The sequence below is a fragment of the Magallana gigas genome, chromosome 7, assembly GCF_963853765.1.
Source record: "Magallana gigas chromosome 7, xbMagGiga1.1, whole genome shotgun sequence".
In the NCBI taxonomy this organism is placed as follows: Eukaryota; Metazoa; Mollusca; class Bivalvia; order Ostreida; family Ostreidae; genus Magallana; species Magallana gigas.
The window spans coordinates 4,170,869-4,197,614 of NC_088859.1; the positions used below are offsets into that span (position 1 = coordinate 4,170,869).

Below are 26,746 nucleotides of genomic sequence, written 5' to 3' on the forward strand. Positions count from 1 at the left end.
AACACCGGATCAGATTAAACGCCAATCGCGGGGCTACTTATCCATTCATCTCAATCGAACACGCCAAAATGGCCGCTGCGAGTGCGGAGAAAGCGCCTATCTTGATGGCAGACAGAAGTATTAAGTTCTAGGCATATTTGGCTAAGCCTAACGCCAAACAAAGTGCCCGCTCCTGTCAGCTCGCCGGCTGATCCCACTTTAATTAAGGGAGAGAAAGAGAATCCGTGTATCAATCTTAGACGTATGCCCAATTTCTTGATATAATTAATTTATGTAGGTTTTATATATCCGCCAATAGGTATATTGCCAATAAAGATTATTGCGTCCTTACGGATGAATGATGAGGAAGGCTATTAGAGATCTACCCAAGACGAACTCCACTGCTTGTTGCATCGGTCAATAGCAATTCGCCATGATTTTACAATATCTAATACCGTAACTAACCGCCTTTAAATCGATGTAAATGTTATTGGAAAATGACAACCATTATTGCTGGTCCTTGAAGTGTGTCATTGATTTCCGAGGAAGAGTACTTCTAACAAAAACGGACGGACAAGTGAAACACCGGGACAAGCTCGCGGAATACCTGGAATATCGATCCCGACCGATGTCATCAGTCAGCAATCAGGACGAGTGACGGATAAAATCGGCAGTTACAGGAGGTGCTAGTTCTATTAAAATTCGGATGTCAAGGGACAAACTAATAGGAACGTGGGATTAAATTAACGGTGGAGTGAGAGAGGTCCGACAGATGAGGGCTAATTGTTTTCTGATTCCCGGAAGTGGACTCCGGCATGATTGTCCGGAGGGTGAAGAACGTGGACCATGATGATACTGGCGGGGTGGCTGGTCTACATATGTCTCCACTGGCTGGGGGGAGGGGCCACAGGACTGAGGATCCTACTTATTTGTGATCAAACGTTCCACGAGGTGTGCAGACAGAAACAAAATGACGCCAAGGATGACGTAATAGTGACGTTTTTCCCTGTCAGTGATATTCATTCTTATGTTACCCACGTTCGGAATATTGACGCCTTATTACGTAATGGCACGAGTACTGACGTCCTGTTGGTGTTTGGACACAGTGAGCTGGTCAGCGCCGTTGGTACAGTGGCACAAGATTTCCAAAGACCCGTCATCGCCTATACCAAAGACTCAGCCCCTGTGGTAAGAACTCTCTCCCCCAATCCCCCCACCCCGGTAACGCAGATTAAATAAATAACGAATTAGAGAAGTTACGTACATGTAACATTATCTATGGATTTATTCGTCCATGACAAATAAGCAATAGTTGTTTCTGTTTGCAAGGCACAGGTAGTCAAATAAGCCGACTTCACAATCCTTTTCATGTGGTGATACAAATCCACTCTAAATAATTAATTTGACAGTTTAATGACTTTTAAAAGCCCCTGCATCGATCTTCATCCTATAGACACTGTAAATGAAGGAGATTTTCATTCGGTTCGTTAAAAGATGTGTTTCAAACGCTAATATCCTGCTGCTATCTTAGGAGTTACCTGTAAATTAAAGGTATAAATCAAATGAAAACCAGAAACCAAAAAATGAATTTTTGGTCGCAAAGGAAATTAGTATCGTCTATTTTAATCTTGATGCATTCACGCAATAATCACGTGCCCTCCTTTTATGTAACCAGAGAACAGGTGCTACCTAATTAAAACGGTGCACAGAAAAAAATGTCTGTAAGGTTATCGAGATAATGCTGTTTGGCCAATACCGACTATCATATAAATGATGAGGGATCATACAGAAATTCTAACACAAATAAGACGGAACACTTTGTCAATTCACGTAACGCATTGAAGTGAGGGTCGTCAGTCATTGTTGTTGATGTTTTTATTGTTGATGATGATGTGGTTGATGTTACTGTTGTTGATGTTGGTGGTGGTGGTGATGCCTTAATTTTATCCACAGAGAGATTATATATCTTTATATAAGATTGTTTAATAATGAACGTTCAAGGACAAAAAACCACTAAGCTTATGATACAACGCGTTTACTTGTAGACGCTAAATGCCCAAAGGGTGTCGTTGTCCTAACCACATGATTGTATATCAAAATAATCAAGCATAGTTTAAACATACAAACGCATACAAATGTAGAATTTTGCTCATTTTCCATTTTATTTCATTTTTAATTCATTTGCTGAAAAGTAAATGCTACAAGAACTAGTGAAAGATGCTAAATAATCCTGGCCCGCGGCACCATGACTTATCAATCAAGGGGTAACCATTTGATGACGTCTCAATAATACTGATCTCCGTCGATGTCAAGTTGGCAGAGTCTTTACAAAATTATTAAATACTTTACAAAATTATTCAATAATTTTTGTTTATTTTCTGTCGGTTTTTTAGTTTTGCTTTAGAGTAGTTAATTTATTCACTGTATATGATGACAAAAGTTCATACGATCTTCTTGACATTTCCGGATTGAGTTATAATAGGCTACAGTGGGTGGAAACTTTGTTGTTTCCCTGTCTAACAGTGCGGTCCTAGCTCAGGGTGATCTGTATGATCTATGTGTCTTTAAGATGTGAAGTTTTGTATATCACTGAATGCATCGTGTATTGCAAAAAGGTATGATGATGCGAAAAAATCCCCTTAAACACGTCAGTTTTTAATGTTTTATATAAATTGGTAATGGCGACTATTTGCTCAATGACATGATTACGCAAGCGTTGCGGCGAACTACGTACGTTTCTGCTAAGCCTTAGGGTTAGATGCAGTACGAGCTGAATGCATGGGATAACTGTATCCAGGTAAAGTGACCATCTTACCTGACAGGTGTTTACTCAGTGGAATGTACCCACGGGGCAGGGGCCCCATTGTAAGATTTTATTAGTGACTGTCATTGATTCATGGATTAGATGTTTGTGGTTTTAAAAAAATTCCCTTTCTTCCAATTATAATACTGTGATGGAATCTATGTTACAGTATTTACTTACGTATTTCGCAACCGAAGATACATGTAAACATACAAATAAAACTAAACGTTTATTAAATAAATAAGATAGAATAAAACACTCATGCATAAAAACCATGATTATTTTCAAATTAGTAAAAGAGTCAACTACACCTCTAGTCAGTGTCCTGTTTACATACAGTATGTTCGATGTTTAGGGTTAGAATAAGTATGTGTGTACGTATGCGTGTAAGTATGCATCATACAACCTCATGCAGGTATTGTTATTTACCAAAAAGGCGATATGAAGGGTAAAAACAAACCAGTTAAAGCTAAACCTGTTGTATGAAGTTTAGAACAAAAAGTCGAAATATTTTGTAAAAATTTTGAAAACTGTGCAAAATTATGGTTGGAATAGTGTGTTTGAATGTAACTATAGGTTAAAATAATAGCTATGAATATCCCTCCCACGGTTTAAGAATATCAGTTAAAATTCATGCTTCTGGTTATTCTATTGAATAAACTCTGGCTTAGAATTATCTGGCGCAGAATTATGTCAACAGAAAATAAAGAATAAAGCCAACAAAACAGAAAAGAAAAACACATCAATCCTATAGCTATGGTATTGACTCTCTGCACATTTCATTACAGGAAAAATAACTTTTTCAAACAATGCAAGCAAAGTGTAACGAATTGAATATTTACAAAGAATATTACATAGTGAATCTGTGGGGAGTTAGCAGTGTATCAATGCGTCATCTGTCGTCTGATAAATAGTCAAGGTGGTGACCAAAAATTAAAAAATTAATAACTAGTTAAATGTCAAAAGACAAAAGTGTCTTTTGAAAACGTTTTGAATCAATTCTAAAAATATAGAAACACAAATGAATATAAACACAAGAGAGAGAGAGAGAGAGAGAGAGAGAGAGAGAGAGAGAGAGAGAGAGTATACGTTAAGTGATATGGGTTTCCTTTTCGTTCTCTCTCTTTTTTGGTTAGAAATTCCTTATTTCTTTCCACGAAATGCAGATGTTACCTTGTGTTGTGTTGTGTTGAACATATTTTATTGACTAATGCCAAAAGGATTGGACACAAGTTCCAAAAACTTAGAATGTCCTCTCCTTGTACATAATATATTACAGTGCCATACAATGCCAGTTAACATTGATAACAGTTATAAAACATGTAATGAAATACAAATAAATCATTAGTTTTAAATCTAGAATTAGAATTAGGTTGGATAAGAAAGTTATGCAAATAATTTAAAAAACTTAGATAAATCTACCACACTTTTGTATAAATGTATGAACTTCTTTAAATATTTTTATGTTTTCATCATAAGATAAAGTGTTGTCACCCCAAAGTAACAAATGTACATCAATTATATTCAAAAAGTTCAGTGATAAAAGATTATACATAAATGATTGTCTTAATGATGAATATTTTTTACAAACGAAGAACAAGTGATGTGCATCTTCTAAACTTCCACATGAACACATTGGGTTGGCTATTATGTTACACCGATAAAGATCACAATTGAGAACACAATTATGCCTTAATTTTGTATGAATGATATTCAAGAATCTTTTACCAAAAGAAAAATACTTAGGAGGTTTTGTATAATTGCTCTGTAGTGATTTCTTAAAAATATTTAACGAAGTAGCTTCCTTGGTATTATTATTCAGACTATTCCACTTACGAATAGTGTCAGGAAAAAATGACTTATTAAAAGCTTCTAATCTACATCTAGGCAAAGAATAGTTTGAGGAGTTTCTAGTATTATAGTTGGAAGTGACATTTCTAATTCCAGGAGTTATGTCTTTTAGATAAGAAGGAACAAGATTGTTATGAATTTTGAACATAGTAGATAATTTAAGGCGGTCCCGTCTCGTTATTAATGGTTCCCATCCTGTTTCCAAATATAGAGAATTTCTTGAGGCTATGACTGAAAGACCTGAAACTATTCTTGCTGCATAAAGTTGAACCTTTTCAAGCTTATCCATATCAAATTGGGTACATCCAGACCAAACTTCAACAGCATACTCTAGTTGTGGTCTTATAAATGATACATACATTTGTGCTAAAATATCTCTAGATACAGTAAATTTAAGTTTTTTAAGTAGACCAAGTTTTTTGTAAGCTTTTTTAACAATGATGTCTATGTGATTAGACCAACTTAAATTTGAAGATAACAATACTCCTAGATGCTTGTGTTGTGAAACATATTCCAAGGTACAATCATCAAACAACAAATTAGGAAATTTTTCAACATTTTTAAAACTAAAGAATACAACTTTTGTTTTTTGTGGATTAAATTCTAGAAGCCATTGCTTTGACCATTCCTTCAGTACATGAAGATCATAATTAAGATTATCTTCTATGACAGAAATATTGTTTGAACATTGTTGTAATGAACTATCATCAGCATAAAGTCTACATATTGATCTCATGTTTTCAGCCACATCATTTACATAGAGTAAAAACAATAATGGGCCAAGAACAGAGCCCTGGGGAACACCTGCATTTATGAATTGGCTGGAAGAGAGTTTGTTTTTATATGTTTTAGATGTTACCTTGATCTCTTTCTCCTTCAAAATGACTTTTTTTGTCATTCTCCTACAAAATGACTCTTTTTCATCCTCCTACAAAATGACAATTTTTCTCATTCTCCTATAAAATGACTATTTTTCTCATTCTCCTATAAAATGACTTTTTTTTCATTCTCCTACAAAATGACTATTTTTCTCATTCTCCTACAAAATGACCATTTTTCTCATTCTCCTACAAAATGACTATTTTTCTCATTCTCCTACAAAATGACCATTTTTCTCATTCTCCTACAAAATGACCATTTTTCTCATTCTCCAACACAATGACTATTTTTCGCCTGCATACTTCAATCAGATATTAGTTAGAATTTTGATTTTCATTGGAGTTCTTAAGACGAAATGTTATCAAATATTTGAAATAGTTTTCTTAAGATTTTTATTTGCAGCTGACCGTACATATGTACTTGTTGGAGATGTAACTAGAAGGTTTAACCAACTAGCCAGTTCAACGCACACTTCTTGTTATGTCTAATGCTATTGTTGTGACTCTGGAGAATCAGCTCTGTAAATGACAGTGAAAGTCAGCGTCATAGTCTATTTACTTACATGTAATGATCTATTTTATTTACTTACATGTAATGATCTATTTTATTTACTTACATGTAATGATCTATTTTATTTACTTACATGTAATGATCTATTTTATTTACTTACATGTAATGATCTATTTTATTTACTTACATGTAATGATCTATTTTATTTGGACATCAGTTAACAATAAAACAAACACAAATTTAGGAAATGAGGATTTTTCTTTTTCAAATATGATTGTACAACTACATGTACAAGGTTTGATGAGATACACGTGGTTGTATAGATCTATTTATTGAGTATAAGGTTTGATGAGATACACATGGTTGTATAGATCTATTTATTGAGTATAAGGTTTGATGAGATACACATGGTTGTATAGATCTAGTTATTGAGTATAAGGTTTGATGAGATACACATGGTTGTATAGATCTATTTATGGTTTGATGAGATACACATGGTTGTATAGATCTATATATTGAGGCCCTCCCCCGTTTTACGTTTCCACGTCCATTTTCTTTATGGATCACGTTAATTGCGTGTCGGGATTTGTTTTTTAAGTAATGCTAAGCTTTTCCATTGGATTGCAAGGGATCACGGAGTTCTGCGGAACTGTGTTCCATATAAATTCAATCAAGTTACCATGCTCTTTGGATATTAAGAAGCTGTCACGAAGAGAGCAATTCGCCAAAACCACGTACAATCTATTTAATAAAATTCCAATTACTGCTTGTTTCAAATCAAACCGCCGCAAATTAATCCCAGCAGTAGTCGATTTGTATAGTATCCAAAAACCGTTTATTACTCAGTTAGACACAGTAATGGCTTGTGTTACTCATTCTCCAACGTTACCGAGTAACTTATTATAGGAAATACGTAGGTTGTTTATTGTATATTACGAGTCAAAAACCATTCAAGATTGATTTTAAAATGGAAATTTTTTTTTCTTAGGATTCTACATGTTTGATCTCTGTCAATCAATTCTAGTCAAATTATACATTTTAAATATAAATATTCAAAATTGACTCGAGTACTATGAAGAGGCAATGATCTTATTTGAACTCATAAGAGAGAGAGAGAGAGAGAGAGAGAGAGAGAGAGAGAGAGAGAGAGAGAGAGAGAGAGAGAGAGAGAGAGAGAGAGAGAGAGAGAGAGAGAGAGAATATTGACGCAGAATTTTCGAAATACCGGTTTCCCTTTACTACACAGTGGGTTCTATTTCTGGACGAATGTGACATGGTCATCTTTAGGTCGGTGGTTTGCGCTTTACTTCCTATTCAATGAGATTTAGTCTTTCGAACTTTCCCTATGGCATTCCGACACTGTCGGAAATCTTTCAAGACAATACCAATATTAAAATCACAGATGGGCTAAATTAGGCTGTGCCTGCTGCCTAATCCCATTCAATAAATTATATTGAATAAAATATTGTTTAAATAAAAAAAGAAATCACTGATGAATTGTTTTAATTATCTAGTCACTTTGCCTTTGTTTGCTTTTGTACAGAAAAGATATTTTTTTCTTTTGCATGGTTAAAGTGAATGATGACTCAAAAATTGATGGTTTACTTTTTAATTATAAAAACGGAAAGAAAAGAAATAGATAAAATGATTATATGGAAGGTTTCACGCATTATAAGTAATCATTTAACAGTTTATATTAAGTCGTTAAATCTCCGGAATTACACATTTATACAAACCTAAGGTGTTTGAGAGTCACATGATTGCGATTGTCTAAAAATGGATACAATGCGATTGAATCAGAGAAAAGAATTAGAATTTGCAGCTATTAAGAAAATGAATATGCAATAATAACGAAAACGTGTTAAACTGACAAAGATGAATTTGCTTGTTGTGCAGTTTGCAGTTTACATTCGACGGGAATATATGAAACTTGCATAATGTATTTGTGCCGATTTTGTGGAGTTTGAGGTTTAATTTTTCAATGCGTTGACATGTTCACTTGTGACGATGGTTTTAACTTTAGAAAAAACTTTTTAACTTTGATTTTAGTTTTATTTTCGTTAATTATGCCTTTGAACTTGAGGGGAACTATCGCTTGTATTTTGGAATATTTACGTATCAAATGAAACATAGACAGCTGATTGTTTACCTGCGCAAAATGAGCAAAATCTGATGCACTTACAACATATTATAAAATACGATTCATTTGTACTATTCATTTTATTCGTAATTCGTTACGATCTCTACGTAATTGTTGAATTATGCAACGTGATTTGTTAAGATGCTCAGCATTTTAGTCTAAACGGAGATTATTTTCGCTGCGAGAAATATAAAGATAGATATATGATGAAAAATAAATTGTGCTCTTTCTTTGTTTTAGTGCATTTTTTCTTGTTTTAATTGTTTATAATTTTCTATAATTTACTGACTTATCTAAGAGTCAAGTTTCTAGTTATAAGCAAGATACAGAGCTTTGTGCACAATACTATTTTTGTACAAAGAGCTAAGATCATGCTTTAATTTGTTTATATTTTAAATGCTGAATAGGAAATACCAAGTTTAAAAATCTTAAGTTGAATGTAATCAATTCATGTAAACAAAAACATGACTCAAACCAAGGTCTGTATCATCCTTATAATTCTACGATTGACGCTGAAATTTTGGTTAATCATTAGAAATGGATGATATGCAGTACTACCTTCTGGTACCCTTCATATAGGAATTTTTAAAAAATAAAATACAATAACTAGTAAATAACTGAGTTAGAAGATGTACCTATATGCTCTCATATATTTTGGTCTCTTTATAAAGTGGTTGGGGGACTAAAATTCAAAAAATTAACCGGACGTTAACCGTGAACTCCTACCAAAAAATTAGTGAAACATCTTGCATACGATCTTATTTAAGATAAAAATGGTATTTCATAAAGGTACAATGTCAAAGATTAAGTGTATGCAAAAATAAGTGTAAAATTTGGACGGTATTTTTTTTTGTTATTCTACCGAGCGACCATATGACACATTAATTTTTGAATGCCCATATGAAGTCATTGTTGCTCAGGTGAGCGATGTGGTCCCATGGGCCTCTTGTTACATTCCTCTGCGCTTGCGTCACTTCGAAGCGGAAGGGAAACTCAATACCAATGTGTTGGACCAAAGAATAATTTTATTTTTATTTTTTTAATCGGATTTATTTACTTTTCAACACCGTAATTTTTCAAAAGTTCATATGATATAATTATAAAATATACGGATATCTCCTAAAATTGATATTTATAATGTAGTTAATCATTGGTTTGTGCGTCCCCATGTCTCGTAGTTTGAGAAGTAGTATTTCCAAAATTCATTAAAAAAAGGTTTGCGTACAAGAAGACAGTAAATTTTTGTTATTGATTATAGTGATAGTAATCTATATATTTATCTGTTTTCAATCTTTTTAAATATTCACATTTCAATGAGAAATTGTAAAACAATTCTTACTCTTAGCTTATTCTATTTTTCAACAGATATATCAAAATGACATGCTGTCAATCAATTCCAATCCGTTCCACTTGGGCCAGGCTATGTCGTACCTGATTAACACCTTGTGGCTGGAAAAACACACGCACCTGTTGACGGACGCTAGCCTGCTGACCGATGGCTTCATTGAGGGGTTCTGGGAGGGGCAGCAGTTCAATCTGTCCCACACCACAGTTCTACATCAAGATGAGGACTTCGACGAAATCTCACTCTTCTTCCACCTTAGAGATTTACGAGAAAATGGCGTCAAGCAGTTCGTAGTTCATGCCCAACCTAATCAAGTTAATCTACTGATGCGCGCCAACCGACGGTTTGAAGCCACCGCTGGACGAGGGGGGTACCGGTGGTTCTTGTCCGACACCGCAATTTCGGGTAAAATTGACGACGAGCTGATTCCAGTAGGCGCTCTTGTCGTCAAAGCTGTCAGAGACGAGAGGGCGCTAGTAGAGCACACGATAACGAGGCTCTACGAAGAAATAGAGGACCTAAAGGACAGCACGCTGTCTGACAATACGTCCGACTGCTTCAGGTTTGTGATTGGCATTTTGTGATTTTACAAGCAAACGTTGCAGCAAATTGATAAATTGATACCTTTATAGTGTTACCATTATAGGAGTGTCCTCCTGAAGAAATCGACAAAGAACCTGCCTCTGTGCTGCGGCATCGCCCAGTTCCGGATAGACAACCACTTCTGGAGAGTGCTCAATGAAAGTTACGGGGAGCTAGAGTGGATGTCGGCCGGCAAGATCTTCTACAACCACAGCAAACACAGCGTTCAGTGGTACGGGAGTACTATATTTGGCCCTACCTCCCAAAGCAAACATTTCCATCGTGTGGTAACCACCCCTGCGCCGCCATTTGTGTTGGTCAAAGGTCCCATAGACACAGGCGACTCCTGTTATGGAAACAAAATGTGTTACAAGGTTCTCCGAGGGAATCCTATCTACCTCGGTCCGAACACCCGTGTGGAGGATCTGCAGGAAGTGGAGGCGGAGCGGTACTGCTGCAGCGGGTTCGTCATGGACATTCTGGAGTACCTAGCCACGGACTTGGCCTTCGACTATTTGGTGTACTTTAGGGACGAGAACAGCCACAACGCCACTAATCTGTACGAGTCATTGCTGCACGACGTACGGAATGGATCGGCCGAAATCATAGCAGGTGCGTTGACCGTGACGTCAAATCGAAGCAAGCAACTACGTTTCACAGAGCCGTACTACTTTTCTGGGTTTGCAATGATCGTGCCGCCGCAAGAGGCATCCAAACCGTCAATGGACGCGTTTACTGCGCCGTTTGATAGTTACGTCTGGGTGGCAATATTTCTAAGCGCAACAACAGCTGCGCTGGCTACCTCCTTGTTTGAATGGAACAGTCCATTCGGATTGAATCCATGGGGTAGAAAGCGACTGAAGAACTACACCCTAGGCTCGGCTTTAGTAATGGTTTACTCCGTCCTGTTTGGCCATACAGTCAGCACAAAGACTCCAAAGTCCTGGCCTGCGAAAGTCCTTCAAAACTTCTGGGCGGGGCTCGCCATTTTCATCGTGGCTAGCTATACCGCTAATCTGGCAGCCTATTTGGCGGGAATCAATAGAGTTGATGATATGATCAGCATCTTTCATAACACCGTAAGTACCTCCTGCACTCAATAAGCATATAGTAATTTACTGAAGATGGTTTACTATAAAAATGTTTAAATGTTACAGATGAACTCTAAACGAGTGCATGTTCTGAGATCGAGTCCCGCGGCCGACTACCTCAGGGTCATTAACGAGAGGAATCGCAAAAACATCATGATCAGCGAGGTCCCCCCGGACGTGACGCAGCTCAACATCATCAATAACCTCAAGTAAAGACCTCATCTACATTGGTTTAAACATATTCATTGACACCTCAATAAATGTGAGCAGCAAACAAAGCCCTATATACCACATACTAGTATCATCGCCCTATATACCACATACTAGTATCCTCGCCCTATATACCACATACTAGTATCCTCGCCCAAAGGGAGGAACCTCGGTCATCCTCATTGGCTGGTTAACGTGAACCAGCAATCTGATTAAAATAAGATCTTTGATCCGCTCTGACAAATTCGAATTTGTCGGAGCGGATCAAAGATCTTATTTTAATCAGATTGCGTGAACCAGTGCATTATTTTTTCCCCAGGTATCCTTATCTTCCTTCAGATACAAAGAGAAGAGGGAAGAAAAGTGTAATCATTAAGTGGACCATTTTAAGACGCTAACCCATTTGAACTGAAAGAAATGTTTAATGATATTTTCAGGATTTTCATTTTAAATAACATTCTTGAGCAAGAAGAAATTGTTTGAAATAAGATAGGCGAATAAGATACCGCAAATGCCTTTTGGTTTAGTCTTTAAATACAATTTCAATTTTAATTTCTTTTCAATTAAATCTACTGTATTTGATTTTGTTAATATACAGGTATGCAATAGCACAAACAAATTATAAGAAAATAAATTGCCTTAAGTTTGGTATCGTATCCACTACCTAAATAGCCTATTTAACGTTATACAACGTAAACAAATGTCTCGTGCTTTAACCACTGAGCCATTTTAGTCACAAAGAGCGTTGCTTAAATACTTAATGCGACTTTGGCCACGAGTTTAAGAACTTATTTAATTTTTCTTAAACGTTCAATTGTTGAGATAGAAAATAATAGCTTTAATACACAGTCAGTCATCTCACCACGTGTTTGTTTTTCATTAGACTTTATTTAGACTATGACAAGAGTATGGAGCACGGACCCACTTTATAAAAGAATTGAAGTTCTACAAAATTAAACTTTGTGGAATTTTTGATACGCATACGCCAATTTAAATCAACAGATTCCAAGTATTGAACATATTTATTAAATTTATTTATTAAAATATTAACGCCTATGAGGGTTACAAATAAATATACAATGTTTTGAATGATACAAATTCATCAAAATTGTTGATATTTTAATTTTCAGTATCTTTTCTCGAAAGAACGAGATAATTAACTCGTATTAACTCGAATTAAGTTGATCTTTTTTCGTTATTACGAGATAATATATTTTTATGTGACCCTTTTCGTCTTTTGTAATTTTACACACCTTATCAACCCATCTCCTTTGAAATACATGTATTTGGAAAAAAATAAATGCATGCACGATGATACAATAGAAATTGAAATCTAATTTAAAGTTTATTTTATTTTGACAGAAATAAATCATACGAGTACTATGTTAACGACCGTCTGCTGTTGGAATACGCGCTTGCGCAGCACGACAATTGTTCAATCAAATTTAGCGGCAATGACTTTGGAGAAAACCTCTATGCATTTGGACTGAACAGGGATGCAGTTGATTTGACGGTAAGATAGAGTATCGTTTTGTCATTATTAATATTAAGGATCATGCATGAGAGTAAGCGTAAACAAATTCTCTCAATACAGAGAAGGGAATCAATTCTGATTTTATTTCACAAATGCATGAAATAAAAATGAAGATATGGTGTAAATGATGAAACTATTCTCAACATACTATATTTTTAGAATTTTGAAGAACAATTGAGAATTTAAACGCTGTCATGGAAAAAATCATTTTACAATGACGCGAGATTCGTTTAAAGTATGTTTTCTACGACGTCCGCGTTATCATTTTCATGGCCAATTCAAATAGTTAGCTTAAAACATGTTCATTCTATATTTTCATATTTATTAGTATTTACCTTTGTGAGAGATATTAAGCTAGTTGATCGTGGATTGTCTTTTTAAAGATTATCATTTTAATATCTCTTTATATAATTTCCTAGGAGAACATGTCTTCGTTGATTCTAAGTTACCTGGAGGGTGGACAGGTCACGGAAGCGTTACAACGCTATGTCAAGAACCGGAACTGCGTCGGTCGGTCGGAACGGTTTACCCGGAAGTACGGACTAGATCACACGGGCGGACTGTTCATCATCCTTCTGTCGGCCATGTTTGTGGGGGCGTTTCTCCTGGTAATAGAACTGTGTGTGTTTAGATACCTGGTGCCGTACCTGAGGAAAAAACCCAACGACAGTTTGTGGAAGAACAGAAATATAGAATATGTGAACCAGGTAACCATTGAGTCATTATAACATATGATTTGGAGGCGTTTTATATACTGAAAGTTGGGAGTTGTAAAGAGAAAAACACGAATTTTTAGGATGCGCTAATGTTTCTGGCTTTCTTTGATAACGTAAAGAAGTTTGCAAACCAGTACTTTCAGTACTTTGATTTCATAAATATTTTTGTAATTTCAATGTGGTGTATTTATTACGTGCGTTCGTTTATAAGACCGGATTGAAAGAGGTCTTTATTTTTAATTTCCATCCTTTTGATTGAAGAAAAAACGTATGTTCACATTATTTTGATATACACTGTTTTGTCTTTGATAAGTGTTCGACAAAACGTACTCCTTATTAATGTATTGATTCACTTCAACTGAGTTACCTTTATCTTGGCGGTAAAATTTGCAGTTAAACAGGCCGACAATAGTCAAAATTGTATATCAAAAGAGCAATGAGCCCGGTAGCTGCAGTTTTGTAGCTCCAGGTCTGAAAAAAATCGGATGGACGGATTGTTATAAGTATGATATGAGCCATCATCAAGTTTTAATGAAACATTGATTTCAAAGAGACTGCTTTCGGTCCTGTAGAAAGTAAATCACGACCACAGATCAATATCATTTTATTTTAATTTGCTCATTGTAATGCCGTTATTTTGAGGTTTGGATTAAAAAGACTCCTTTCCTCACTTTATACTGTACTCTGACCCAGGGTGTCATTTTATAAAGATTAATGTTTCGATATTCACTAACACCTCTTTGTCCAAATGAAACTAATATTCACTGAAATGACAATAGTCAAAGATTATTTTAGTCTTAATATTTTTTTGTATTTCTATGTTACGTTTAACGTGTAAATTTGAAAAACAAGCAAATAAGTAAGTTGTAAGTGTTCATTCCTAAAAAATGATAGATAGAAAAGCTGTCCATGAATAAAGTGAAGGACGGGAACAGGTAAAACTGTAAACTTATTGGACAGCTACAGGTAAGCTTACATGTAGCTACAGGTAAGCTGGAAACAAGACATTACATTTGCCAAAAAGAAGAGTAATAGCAAAAATGGTAATAATTTTGTAATGTATGAAATGACACAGATAGCGCGACACAGCAGCAAAATACTGAATGCTAGTAAATAATCCAACATCATACATCATATTTAATTGCATTTTTTAAACTCATAAACCACAATATATCCACTTGATCATAATTACTTGTAACCACAAATAGCATCAGAACGGAGATTGAGACAAACTTCACTGAGCTTTATGGAACACACCTTGCTTAACTTTATTATTTCAAAGTTGAAGTAATCTCTCTAAAATCGGGACAACACCCATCCCTCTAAAAATCAAAACTGAACCCTTAATTCTCTCGAGACCCCTGGAAAAAATTACTGCATCTGAGCCTGTCTAAGCATTCTTTTTTTGGTTTTTTTTTTTCAAGCCCATGTGATTCATGTTAGAACTTTGCACCGTGGCATTCCCACCCTTCATATCCAGAATATCACCAAAAACGTGTCTTCTTTATCATTGGATGAGAAGCTGTTGTTAATTAATAAAAGAGGGTCTGAATATGAACAGTTTTGTTGTTCATCTTTTAATCCCTTGATCATACCTGTGTTACAACGCACTTTGAAAATTTTACGCACTTTGAAAAAAAATAATTTTTTTTCAAAGTGCGTTGATATCGTCGATATTAACGCACTTTGAAAAAAATGGTACAGGGTTTAGTCGAAATAATATAAAATTTTAGATGCAATTAATAGATGTTTTAACCTTGTGTAGCTTAATGGGATAGATTTTACAAATAACACTATGTATTCTCAGCTAACTTAAAAAACAGTTTCTCGATTAGATTTTCTTTTCTTTTCTCATAAGCTTACGTAGTTTGACAATTTGCATAATGAACATCTCGGGAGATTTGAATTATCCAATTACTAGTATGACATAAACTGCATCGCTTAGCAGCTGCATTTTCCTTTTTTGCGCATGCAGCAAACTTACTAGTTATCTGGTACATTGTGCTGTGCCAGAAACAAAAATGATTCAATTTTTTTTTATTTATAATGGACCGGGGATAATGTATAAAATATTTCAACTGGCTTTAAAAGGAATACTTGTTTTAAAGTTTACAATAATTTATTGTTTGTCAATGTACATGTAATTTTTGATTGGAATTTGAAAAGAGGGTTAATGTTGAAACACTTATGAATTCTTTAACATACCATTAGAGAAGTTATTGTTTGACCAGCTCGCTTTTTTCAATATCACTGTACTTAATTTACAACCAAGCTTATTTCTTTTTCCGATTTTATACTTTTACCCTAAGTTGCTGAATATCATATATGTTTTGGAAGGAAAAAAAGAGGTAGGGGACAATATATCCTGTAATCAATCAAAAGATGTATTGGTAATTAACCTGTATCTTTGGTTAACCCCCACTCCTTACCCCATCCCCGTTTTTAAAGACGGTAAATTAGATTCATTAGTGTAGACAAATCATCATACTATCAACAAAATAGGAATTCAATTCCAGAATTTGTGATTTATACATATTTTTTTCAAAGTGCGTTAAGTGCCTCGATACTAAAAATTGTTGATGTACCTTCATGACGCATTTTGGAGAATTTTTTAAAAGTTGTTTATAGCAATGTTCATGTATCTCATATTCTACTGCAATTGAATAATACCGTGGTACATAGAAATAATGCTTTTTAAAAATGCATACTTTACTGGTACGTCGATCAATAGAAAAATTATTATCTTCATTTCTTAATTCTATTGGCAAAATACTGAAAGAACTCAAGATTCCATGTACAGATTCAACTGACGTCGCAAACGTCAAACTATGACGTCATTGATGATGCACGATGTAAGCATGAATACACAGTATAAAATTACTAGATAAAACATGTTAAAGTTCAGTTTATATGCATTTCTTCCTCAAATATTTAATAAAATGATGATTTTGTAAATAATCACAAATAATTCTTTATCATTATTAATTAAATTCTGCTATTTCAATAAAAAAGAAGCAAATAATTACCCTAAAATAGAGTGGTCAGTGTTATTTTCTGTTATTAAAATTTTCAAAATTTGTAAAATACACATTGGCCACACTTGAGTACCTCTACGAAATTTTGCAGGCGGAAGCATTTATGCAATATCTCTCAGTTTTAAAAGTTTCAAAGAGGTACTCAAGTGTGGCCACATTCAAATTTGGGAAATACTGCAGTAAAATCTACAATTTTCAGCTATTTTTAACGATCATAGTATGTTTGATGATGCGCATGTGCTAAACGGTGGGGCCGAAGTGAAAAAAATTCATATGCATAGAAGCAGAATATTGTGCCCTACATTATAAGTAATTACAATTTGTATTGTTTCAAACTTGAGTTTTGTGAAAATTTTAAGGCACATTTTGATGCTTCGTGGCTCTAGCTCAAATTTAACGCACGAAAAAAATTTTCAAAGTGCGTTTTGTCCCAAATTTAACGCACTTTGAAATTTTTGTCAAAGCGTAATTTATTTTTTTCAAAGTGCGTTGCCACATACCTGAAACTTTACAATAAGTGAACAAAAGAGACAGTACCACGAAAGACTGACTTCATCGTCAAAATTGAAAAAACCAATTTTATATTAATCAGCATCATCTACAGGTTTAACTGATGTTGTCCATTCTTAAAAACGAAATGAGGTATTGATAAAATCGGATGTGAGCCGAAAACCGTTCATTCTGTCAGAGCAAGAACTATTCTCGGCCGTACGCGCCTTAATTGGCCCAGAATGGACAGTTTTCGGTTTACATCTTTAATTCTAAAAGTGTGCAAGGTGTTCCGAGAAGAATCAGTAAGAACCTGTCTATGTCTTTGGTCAAAAAGAGGGAAAACTCGATATGCCAATAAGAAATATTGGAGTTTTTAGTTTTTTTAAAAATCAATTTTGATTATTCTTTACTTATAGCTATGTGTTCATATTTTTAAAAGATGAATGGGATCGACAGGCTGGTACAGGATGCATGTCTAGAGCATGTCAGTAATTAGTTAACAATTGAACAAAAATATACCGTGTTTATTTGATACATTAGTATATCATAACGCAAAGGTATCTGTATATCTGTCCTTGATTATGGTTTAAGATTTTTTTTTTAATTTTTCGTTAGTTCATTGTGTGATTTTAAAGACCATTGATTATTTTTGTACGGAAAGTGAAAATTGTGCTTCCCATTGAACGCATAAGTGCATCAATTTTTGAGAGATACTGAACTGCGTTATTAGTTGATATGATATGATGGTACATGTACTATGATTAGGTTTTACTTTTGTCAGAGACTGTACCGGACCGTGATGAGTGAACAGTTGGTGTCTCCACAGCAAACAGCGCAGGAGATGATCAGGATCGTCAAAGAGAGACAATTCGAACGCCTCTTTCTGAAGAACGAACTGAGCAAACACGTACGGGTCCTCACAATAATGCATTAATTAGAAAAATAAACAAAAGTATAACACCTTCAATATACCAGTTTTTTTGTTCAAGAGAAAATACGCAGTTTTCCTTTATATCCAAAGAAATACAATGTACTTTTAAAGTCTGTCCTTTTTCGTTGAGCGTGCGTGCAGTGCTCACTATGCATTATGGCAATGATAAAGATAAACACCCCATTGCGTGAGTGACACTTTGTACAATTATTTTTTATCTCACAGGGGAGAATCCAAAAGAAAGGGGTTCCGAAAGGTCTTCGTTTAATTGACATTACAGACAATTTAATCAGGTGAGTTTAGATCACGCTTCAATATTTGTTAGTCAAATGATGAGAAAAATTAACTAGAAATTCTTTGTAGATTCTTCCAATTTGAATATCGGTTTATGTTACAATAAGCTTCTTTTATCAATGTTGTCACTACGATTTAGGATTTTTTTTTAATAACCGAACTCTGTTTTCCGTTCGCTCAGATCAAAGAAAGAGGAATCACAAATATTTGCAACGTCATCCTCTGGTAAGATTTTTACAATTCAAAAACAGTCTTATGACAACGATGATGATGGCGAAGATTCCATGAGTGATGTTAGTGATTACGTCACAGGAGACGAACAGGATATTCAAATTTCATTTGAAGACATTGAAAACCCAACAGTTTTGTCAGATATATCGGAAGTACCAATCAACAACCAAAGAAAGGCTCCGAAAAACAGTCCACATGTAATACGGTCAATGTCGGAAAAGGTCATAGGTCAATTTATACGTCATAACCCACGTGCACGTTATTGTTCTGACTCAGTATACAGTGGCGTCTCATTTAAATCATCAAACAAACGAAACAAGTCTTGCCCAAGTTTTCAGAAACGCCCAACAAAAGAGAAAGAGAACAAACGGAGAGTATTTGAAGAGGGTGAACTTGAAATGGTGGACATGAGTCACATGGCCGAACGGCCAGAGAAAACCCAACTGATTCACAAATCAAAGCGAGGAGCAAACCTCGGCCGTGCGTTCACATTTTACGGAAGGTCAATGAAGGACAACCGTCTAAAGTCGTCCATTAGGAAGCACGCCATGGCGACGCGCCGACACTCCGAGTCCGTGTTTGACGACTGCGCAGTGGACGCTCTCTCCAAGGAGGACCTGATGGTCTTGTGGAAGAAATCGGAAATCGAGCTACAGACCAGTCTTAACCGAGTGACCCAAGAAAACGCTCACTTAAAGCGACTTCTGCGTGTTGTGGAAGTGTCAGAGAAATCACCGCAAGAAGAGGCCCCAGACAGGGAAACGGCTCACCTGACGGCCACCCCTCTGTAGAAGGTGTCATCTACATCCCGGTAGTGTCAAGGACCTGTCGCCACTCTATAACGGCGTCATCTCCAGACACCGGGCCACTCTACATGTGACAATGTATGTACTTAGGTCCTCCCGGTCAACAGCAGCTACAGACAGCCATCTTTTTTTTAGTGTACAACATTTAGATATCATCGTAGAATAGTCGGCTGCTGCCAGTCCTAACATGCACAATCTGTAAAGGAAGCACTTCCATTTAGAATGATGATATAGACGACTTAATGATGGCATTATATGACTTCCTCTACTTCTGTAAAAGACACAACAAAGAAGACTGTGTTATACAGTAATTTACGGCTGACTCTACATGTACTTGTTTTATGCAATCTTGTTCCTTTGTTGAAACCTCGTGGATACCTGTACATCAAAACCTTTAAAGGTTCAACTGTCGTTATAACATTTTGATACAATTTATTTTCTTTATTAAAAAAAACGTGTATTAGATCTTTTGTAAATAATGAGTCATCTTGTTATACATGGCATTGTGATAGCATGATGTGTGGTGTATATGAGTTTTCTGTATGAATGAAATTTCATAAAAACAATCAAACACAATTGTGGAGTTTTTCTCTGCAGATAAATAAAAGGATTTCTGAGTAACAAAACACTTCTCGAATCATATTTCCTAACATCTAAATGTCTACACTATAGGATGTTATTCAAAATGATATACTGTACAACATATTACTACTATGAATGTGTAATTAATTGAAAATCTATTGACACCCTTCCAGGTTATAAAAATTTACATTGAGCAAAATTTCTGGTTAAACTGCCGTGCCCTTTATAGCCGTTTTCTGATTAAGGTTCCTCGTTACATTCAAATTTCATTGGATGGATCGATAAAGAATCTTTTTTGAAACATGATTTTACAAAACAGAGACCAATATCGGCTTTTAATTATTTTATATGCTTTTTTGTTTCATTGAAATGGGAAAAATTGTTTTGACTGCAAACAGAGGATTGTAGCGCTTAAAACTTGGTAACAATCAATAGGTATAAATAATATCTACAATTCTTGATTTTCATTTCCTTAAATATCTTTTTCGAAAATAAATGACCGTCATTGATATGTATTTACAGATGATTGTATTGAGCATATATTGATACCAAATTCTTTGCTATACATTATCCTGTTCGCAACCGAAACGATGTTTCCGATTTTTTTAAATACAAAAAATTCATATAAATTAATTAGAAGCCAATACCGGTCTTATTTTTTGTCCACTCATTTTTCAAAAATGATTTTTTATCGATTCATAAAATAATGCACTGGTGTATCGAGCCACCTTAAACTGCCGTATCCTTTATAGGCCGTTTTCGCAGTTTTGACAGGGATTTCTTGAGTTCTATATTTTCTCTTAATGTATTCTGTAATAAATAGTTCAACTGTAGCTCTGAGGATTTCCACAGGTGTAGTAACTCCTGCTTACTCATGCTAGCCACATTCAGAGGCTGCGCAGTGGCGTGGTTTAGTGCATGGAGACCTCGAGCCCGAGTTTTATTGTGTTCTCGTGGAGAGCTTTGCATAGAATGTGGACGATAACGCTCACTGGTCGAGGAACGTGCAGATCTACTAGAATGTCCTCTGTTTCTATTCCAGGTAAGTAAACCACTTTTTTCATCATCACTCTCATCGTCAGAATAACACTGTCTGTTTTTGGCGAAAGAAGCACTTCCGTCTTTCGATGATAATTGACATGCGACCTGAGACACTTCACAGAAAGACGCCTCGTTTTCACCTCCGTAACAGGCTGCCTCGTTTTCACCTCCGTAATCGGCTGCCCCGTTTTCGCCCCTATAACAGGCTGCCTCGTTTTCACCCCTGTAACAGGCCCCTAACGTCTCATCACTAGCTGTACAACTGCTACAGCCTGACTCACACCGGCTTAGTAAATGTTGTCCTTCGTATGAAGAATGCACGTCACGTTTATCACAGTATTCGAGTTCCTGGTTATCGTCTGCTGCAAGTTTACCGGGAACATACCACATATCATACTTGCTATCGGACGCCTGGATATCACACAGATCTTCAAGACCTCTCAGTGTCTGGATGTCGTCTGCTTCGCTTTCGTTACACTCTTCGCCACTGTCATCGTAATCCCTTACCGAATCAACCTTTGGAAGAGAGTGTTGGTACTGGGACCGCAAAGCTTCCAAGTTTACACAGTTGCTAAGGTTACGAAGAGAGAGGCGAGTGATATCAACGGGTTCATCCGGTGAGTCATCAGGAAACAAGCTGGTAGATTTCATCTCGTTCACCCTTTAATAGACAGTGTCAGTTAATTCATCACCCTATTTTGCAATGAAAGTAATAGACATGTATATGATAATACAAACATTTAACTAAAAGTTTACCATTTTGCTTTCTCTACGATGTCTAAAAAGTTTCGATTGATTCGCTTTGTTTTCGCCATGTCTGCAAGCTTGTTTTTCTAAACAAACAAAAATTGAACCAGATGCATTGTCAACAAATGGATGTCGTCGAAAAGTAAAACAAAATAACCAAACTTATTTGACGACAATGAACAGACCCTGATTGTGCTTTTCATGAACAATCTGGAGAAGTCGCCTTTCTTGACAATCCCTAACATCTCCTTGGCAGACTCCTGGGCAGAAACCAAAACTGCACTGTTTATGCATCTATGGAGTCTCTGGAAAAAAAACCCGTATCTTCCACATAATTTCGAAATATACCCACATTTTGTAGTAATTAAAGGATAGATGGGGCCTAATGTACTATCAACATTTAACTAGATAAGAAATATTTTATCAAAATGTATATGTACAAACCTGACTGAAAAACATGACATTGAGGCTTTTCCAGAAGCTGTCGTCTGGTCGTCCCCGGCAGATTGGCAGGAGGAATTTAAAAACGAGATGTTCAACGATAACCAGCAGTATGCAGCAGACGATGGCGATGGAGAGGAGCGCGAACAGACCGCTGTGGTGGAAGACGGTCAGACTGAAGCGCTGCTGGTTGATGCCCTGGTTAAAACATTTCTCCTCGTCAAAGTGGATGTCGATCAGATTCTCCAGGTACCCAGACTCGTGGTAGTGCTTGATCTTCTCGGAAACTGGTTTCTAAACATTAAAAAAATCCTGTTGTTACATCACTATGCAAATGCAGACACATCTGACTTCTTACCAGTTGGAAGCCTCGCCTCTGTTGATGTACAACTTAGATCGGCATTGTTTATATCTTTAACGTCTTACCTGGAGCGGCGAATCTTTAGGAAAGCCTATTCCATATTCATCCTCGCCAAACGACTGTGGGACGATATACAGATTACAGTTTGGATCCAGTTTTACACGTGCATAATCCAGAATTGGATAATCTCCAAGGTAGGCGTCGATGTTACCATTTCTAAAACAAAAATGATTGGTAATTGATTTGGTCATCCAACAAATTGGCATATACAAAAACAATGGATAACTAATATGCATACCTACATCAACATATTGATAGCGTCGTTTGTCGTGGGCACGAGATAGTGCTGACTTCTTTGATAAAGCTTTTTGTTGATGTTGTTAGTCAGGGCCTCTACGGCGCTTCCTCCAAGTACTCCAACTCTAATTTCCATAAGCTGGAACATAAAAAAGTGCAAGCTTTGAAATTTACGATACAGCATGCATAGTATGGTCTTATCAAATCAAAACTCAGTTTTAGCAACGTTAGGTTAACTATTCTGACCAAACCAGGTGGTTTTTCACCGATTGATATACATAATTATGTATTTTCCACTTATATACTCACTCTTGAGTCAAACACGCTGTTATAATCAATCCCATTGTGTTTTCCTGCCAAAAAGGCGGCTAAGTTGGCTGTGTAGCTGGCGATGATGAAGATGCACGCAGACGCCCAAAAATTCTGAAGAACTTTACTCGGCCAAGATTTCGGGGACTTCGTACTAACCGTATGGCCAAAAAGCAGCGAGTAGACCATGGTCATGCCCGATCCTATGGTGTAATTTTGTTTACGTTTTCTGCCCCAGGGATTCAAACCAAACGGACTGTTCCATTCAAACATGGACATGCCCAAGGCTGATAAACTGGCACTGACAAATATGGTGCACCAAACTTCAGGAGAAAATGGTTCTAGAAAGGCGTACATGTAGGTCTTCTGGCTCTGCTGAGTGTACAGGACTGTAAAACGTGAAAAGTAGTACGGGTAGGAAAAATCAATGGCGCGCAGTCTATTTCCGGTGATGCTAAATGCTGCTATGGCCATGTGGGCGATACCATTGGTCAGGTCCCTCATCATCCCATCCCATGTACCGTTCTTCTCTTTCCCGTAAGTCGTGTCGTGAACAATGTATAACACGTACTCAAATTCCAGATCGGACGCGAGTTTATTCAACAGGTCTACTGCAAAGCCACGACAACACTTGAGTTGGAAGCTGGAAGAGTCGTTGATGTTTTCGTAGTTATGCAAGACATTCAGCGTCTGATTTTCGTCAGACACCAGGATCTGGATACAGGGTGTGCTCTGGATGCATTGATTTGAGTCTTCTATCCCGTTCTCTACCATCACAAATGGTTTGACTGGGTTTGTCACAACGCGGTATCGAACTCGTCCATTCCGGATATCCAAGTCTGGCTCAGAGGGCCATAGAATTCCTCGGGGGCGGGCAATTTCCCCGTGGACGTACCCAACGTCCTCCCAGATTGACCGACCCACCATGCCTTTCAGTGCCTTTATCCTATAGTTTTTATTTGCGAGGTATCCATCAGAGTTAAATTCAAACTTCATCGAGAAGCCTTGGTAAACCTTCTCCTGGAAGTGTCTGGAAGGTAATATATCCAATTATTTAAATATATTGTGTCTTTGAGATCTGTTTTTTGGTATGCATTAACGAACAAGATCTTTAGATTAACCTTTACAAATCATTGGGGGTTTTCGATATTAATTGAAATAAAGGGATGTATATTGACTGTAACATAATGCTAGTTTTGAAGTTAAGAGTTTTGATGGAGCCGATGGTTACAATAGATTGTCTCTCATACAGACAATTTATCATTGATACAGTTATGCCAGCCACAATCGTACCCGTGAGAGTCGATTTGTCGCCGATTTGGGAACGCTGGACTAATAAATGACATAATGCGGTTACTGACTGAAAACATTTCAATCATGATAACCATTAAACACTATCTGAAGGTTAACTGCACTATCTATCACTTCTGAATCATTCATGTAAGCGTGCCAAAGGTCCCTGTTTAAACAGGGTCGACTTTTAACAAGAATATTACCTATAGAGCTTCAGCCCAGTTGTGTGGTGACGGTATGCCCCGTTCATACAGGATTGTCCAACACCACGTGATACTTTGTCATCACGTGGTGCGCTTTGTATTGCCGAATTTAAGTACGAGACACTGTCTGAAATTACGTCATCCAATGACGTCACAGAATCTGGAACCATAACAAGAGAGCCAATCGGATACAGTTTGATCAATAGAGTATTCTGTGTGTACCCTTTTTCTGTAATAAACCATCTTACTTTCTTGGACGTATTGCACGGAAGTGACTTAAAAATTAACACTGCCATCGGAGGATCGAGGTGAAGAAGAACTATTGTGTCTTCTGCCAAGTGATTGTATAACTGCCTATGGAGTCCCTCGGGGGTCATTTTCTTACTAACAACAAGTAGAGAGATGGTCCAAAGCTCTGTATGGTTCAGTGAAATCACTTCTCCAAAGAACCTATCATGAAGCGCGGTGTCTTCGACGATGATTAGAAACCGGAACCAGAAATTCGTCTTGAAGAATGTCAGCACCGCTCTAGCCGTCTCTTGATAGGAATGTCCGAGGACTAACAATAATTTGTTCTCTCTCTGGAAATAAATCATATCCACAATTAAAATATGTTGGTTTGGAAATACTGTAATATAAGTGATGTCTACGTTGAATCTACATGATTGTATAAAAGAGAGACAAAAATAGAATCGTGTCTTTTAATGGTCGCGTAACTATTTCGTGGTTTTTAAATTGTAAATAAGCATTTTTATTTGTTGTTAGCAGATGAGTCAATAGTCATGAATTCCAAATTCTCGCCAGCTGTCAAAAAAATCTTATTAATAATGTATTGCGAAATCATATTCTCGGTGTCCCCCGGTGTTTTTACGATTAACGTCACACTTTCCCCCTCGAAGTCATAAATAAGTATCTTGATTAATTCAGAAGGTCGGTGAATTGGTGACTGAGTCAGCAATTCAATGGATGAAAACCGAACACTCAGAGACAATGCTCTCATCTTTTTTGGAATTTAGTTTTCTGATTAATTTATTAATTCATTCCATCCCCCACCCCAAAAAAAGCTATCTGACGCTTAGGGGAAGACCTTACTATAGAACTTACTGAGTGGAGATGAGAATGGGGATGAGAATCGATTGAAGAAGGTTTTTTTTTATTCTTAATCACGTCAATTATACGAAGAAATCGTTGTAATGGATGACAGATAGCTGTCTTTGAAAATAGTAAGCTCTTTGGAAACAAGAACTTAAGGGGGCTGACAAAATAAAGAAATGCTTGCTACAAGCTGCGGAGAAATAAATCCGCGATCGATGAAGAAATATCTCATTAAAGAAACTATGATCATTTATTTCAAGCAGGAAATTATTTGTTCAACGAGCTGTGTGATCTTGGTTCCGATCTGATGAATGTAACGTTCACTTGCCTAATGTCTACTATTTTCATAGTATTTTACAATATACCACTTATTTTTGTAACTATCTTAATTAGATATCATCAAACTAACGATAAAATTTTGGTTGGGGTTAATATCAGAGGGTGATATATTAAATACAGTTTTGCAGGTACTTCATTAAGCTACGTAGCGCTGCAAATCTAACGTAGCGATTGCACACAGATGGAACCTCGACACGGAAGGAGGATAATCTCGCCAAGTTTTACCTGGAATTTACAATAACGGTTAAAGTCATCCATCGATACTTATGTGGATCTGAAATGCTATATATATATATATATATTATATATATATATATATATATATATATATATATATATATATATATATATATATATATATATATATATATATATATATATATATATATATATATATATATATATAGTTTTATGTGTATACTCATGACCCTTGGTTTCGTGTTACAATTTTGACCCTTGGTTTCGTGTTACAATTTTGACCCTTGGTTTCACGTTACAGCATTTCAAAACAGAAAAACTTGATTTTTTCATACGAAATAAATGTAGTTCAGGCACAAATGCATTTATGTTTATTGAAATATAAAGCAAAAAGTGGTGGAAGCAGAGACT

The 26,746-nt window shown here is 36.2% G+C and overlaps 2 protein-coding genes across 3 annotated transcripts in view; one reads left to right on the plus strand and one right to left on the minus strand.

Moving 5' to 3' along the window:
- Positions 1 to 20,055, plus strand: LOC105318494 (glutamate [NMDA] receptor subunit 1). Its single transcript, XM_011415666.4, has 9 exons — positions 1 to 1,167; positions 9,528 to 10,069; positions 10,154 to 11,168; positions 11,247 to 11,389; positions 12,753 to 12,903; positions 13,344 to 13,631; positions 17,949 to 18,074; positions 18,324 to 18,391; positions 18,574 to 20,055. The coding sequence occupies exons 1-9, from the start codon at positions 826 to 828 to the stop codon at positions 19,412 to 19,414; spliced, it is 3,516 nt and encodes a 1,171-aa protein (XP_011413968.3). The 5' UTR covers positions 1 to 825; the 3' UTR covers positions 19,415 to 20,055.
- Positions 19,842 to 26,746, minus strand: part of LOC105318495 (glutamate receptor ionotropic, NMDA 3A) — a 16,515-nt gene continuing 9,610 nt past the window's right edge. For both annotated transcript variants that reach the window (XM_011415667.4, XM_066067219.1), the window contains exons 2-9: positions 24,704 to 25,284; positions 23,208 to 24,237; positions 22,904 to 23,037; positions 22,667 to 22,817; positions 22,244 to 22,534; positions 21,985 to 22,104; positions 21,809 to 21,885; positions 19,842 to 21,713 (exon numbers count right to left, since the gene is read on the minus strand). In XM_011415667.4, coding sequence (XP_011413969.3) covers positions 20,741 to 21,713; positions 21,809 to 21,885; positions 21,985 to 22,104; positions 22,244 to 22,534; positions 22,667 to 22,817; positions 22,904 to 23,037; positions 23,208 to 24,237; positions 24,704 to 25,284 — 3,357 coding nt within the window. In that variant the 3' untranslated portion in view covers positions 19,842 to 20,740. The remainder of the gene's footprint in view (positions 21,714 to 21,808; positions 21,886 to 21,984; positions 22,105 to 22,243; positions 22,535 to 22,666; positions 22,818 to 22,903; positions 23,038 to 23,207; positions 24,238 to 24,703; positions 25,285 to 26,746) is intronic.

Excerpts from the sequence above, each read along its gene's own strand:
- LOC105318494 (XM_011415666.4), top strand. The coding sequence starts at position 826 with ATGATGATACTGGCGGGGTGGCTGGTCTACATATGTCTCCACTGGCTG. Across the intron at positions 12,904-13,343 it reads GGGATGCAGTTGATTTGACG|GAGAACATGTCTTCGTTGAT; the intron begins GTAAGATAGAGT and ends ATAATTTCCTAG. Across the intron at positions 18,075-18,323 it reads AGAACGAACTGAGCAAACAC|GGGAGAATCCAAAAGAAAGG; the intron begins GTACGGGTCCTC and ends TTTATCTCACAG.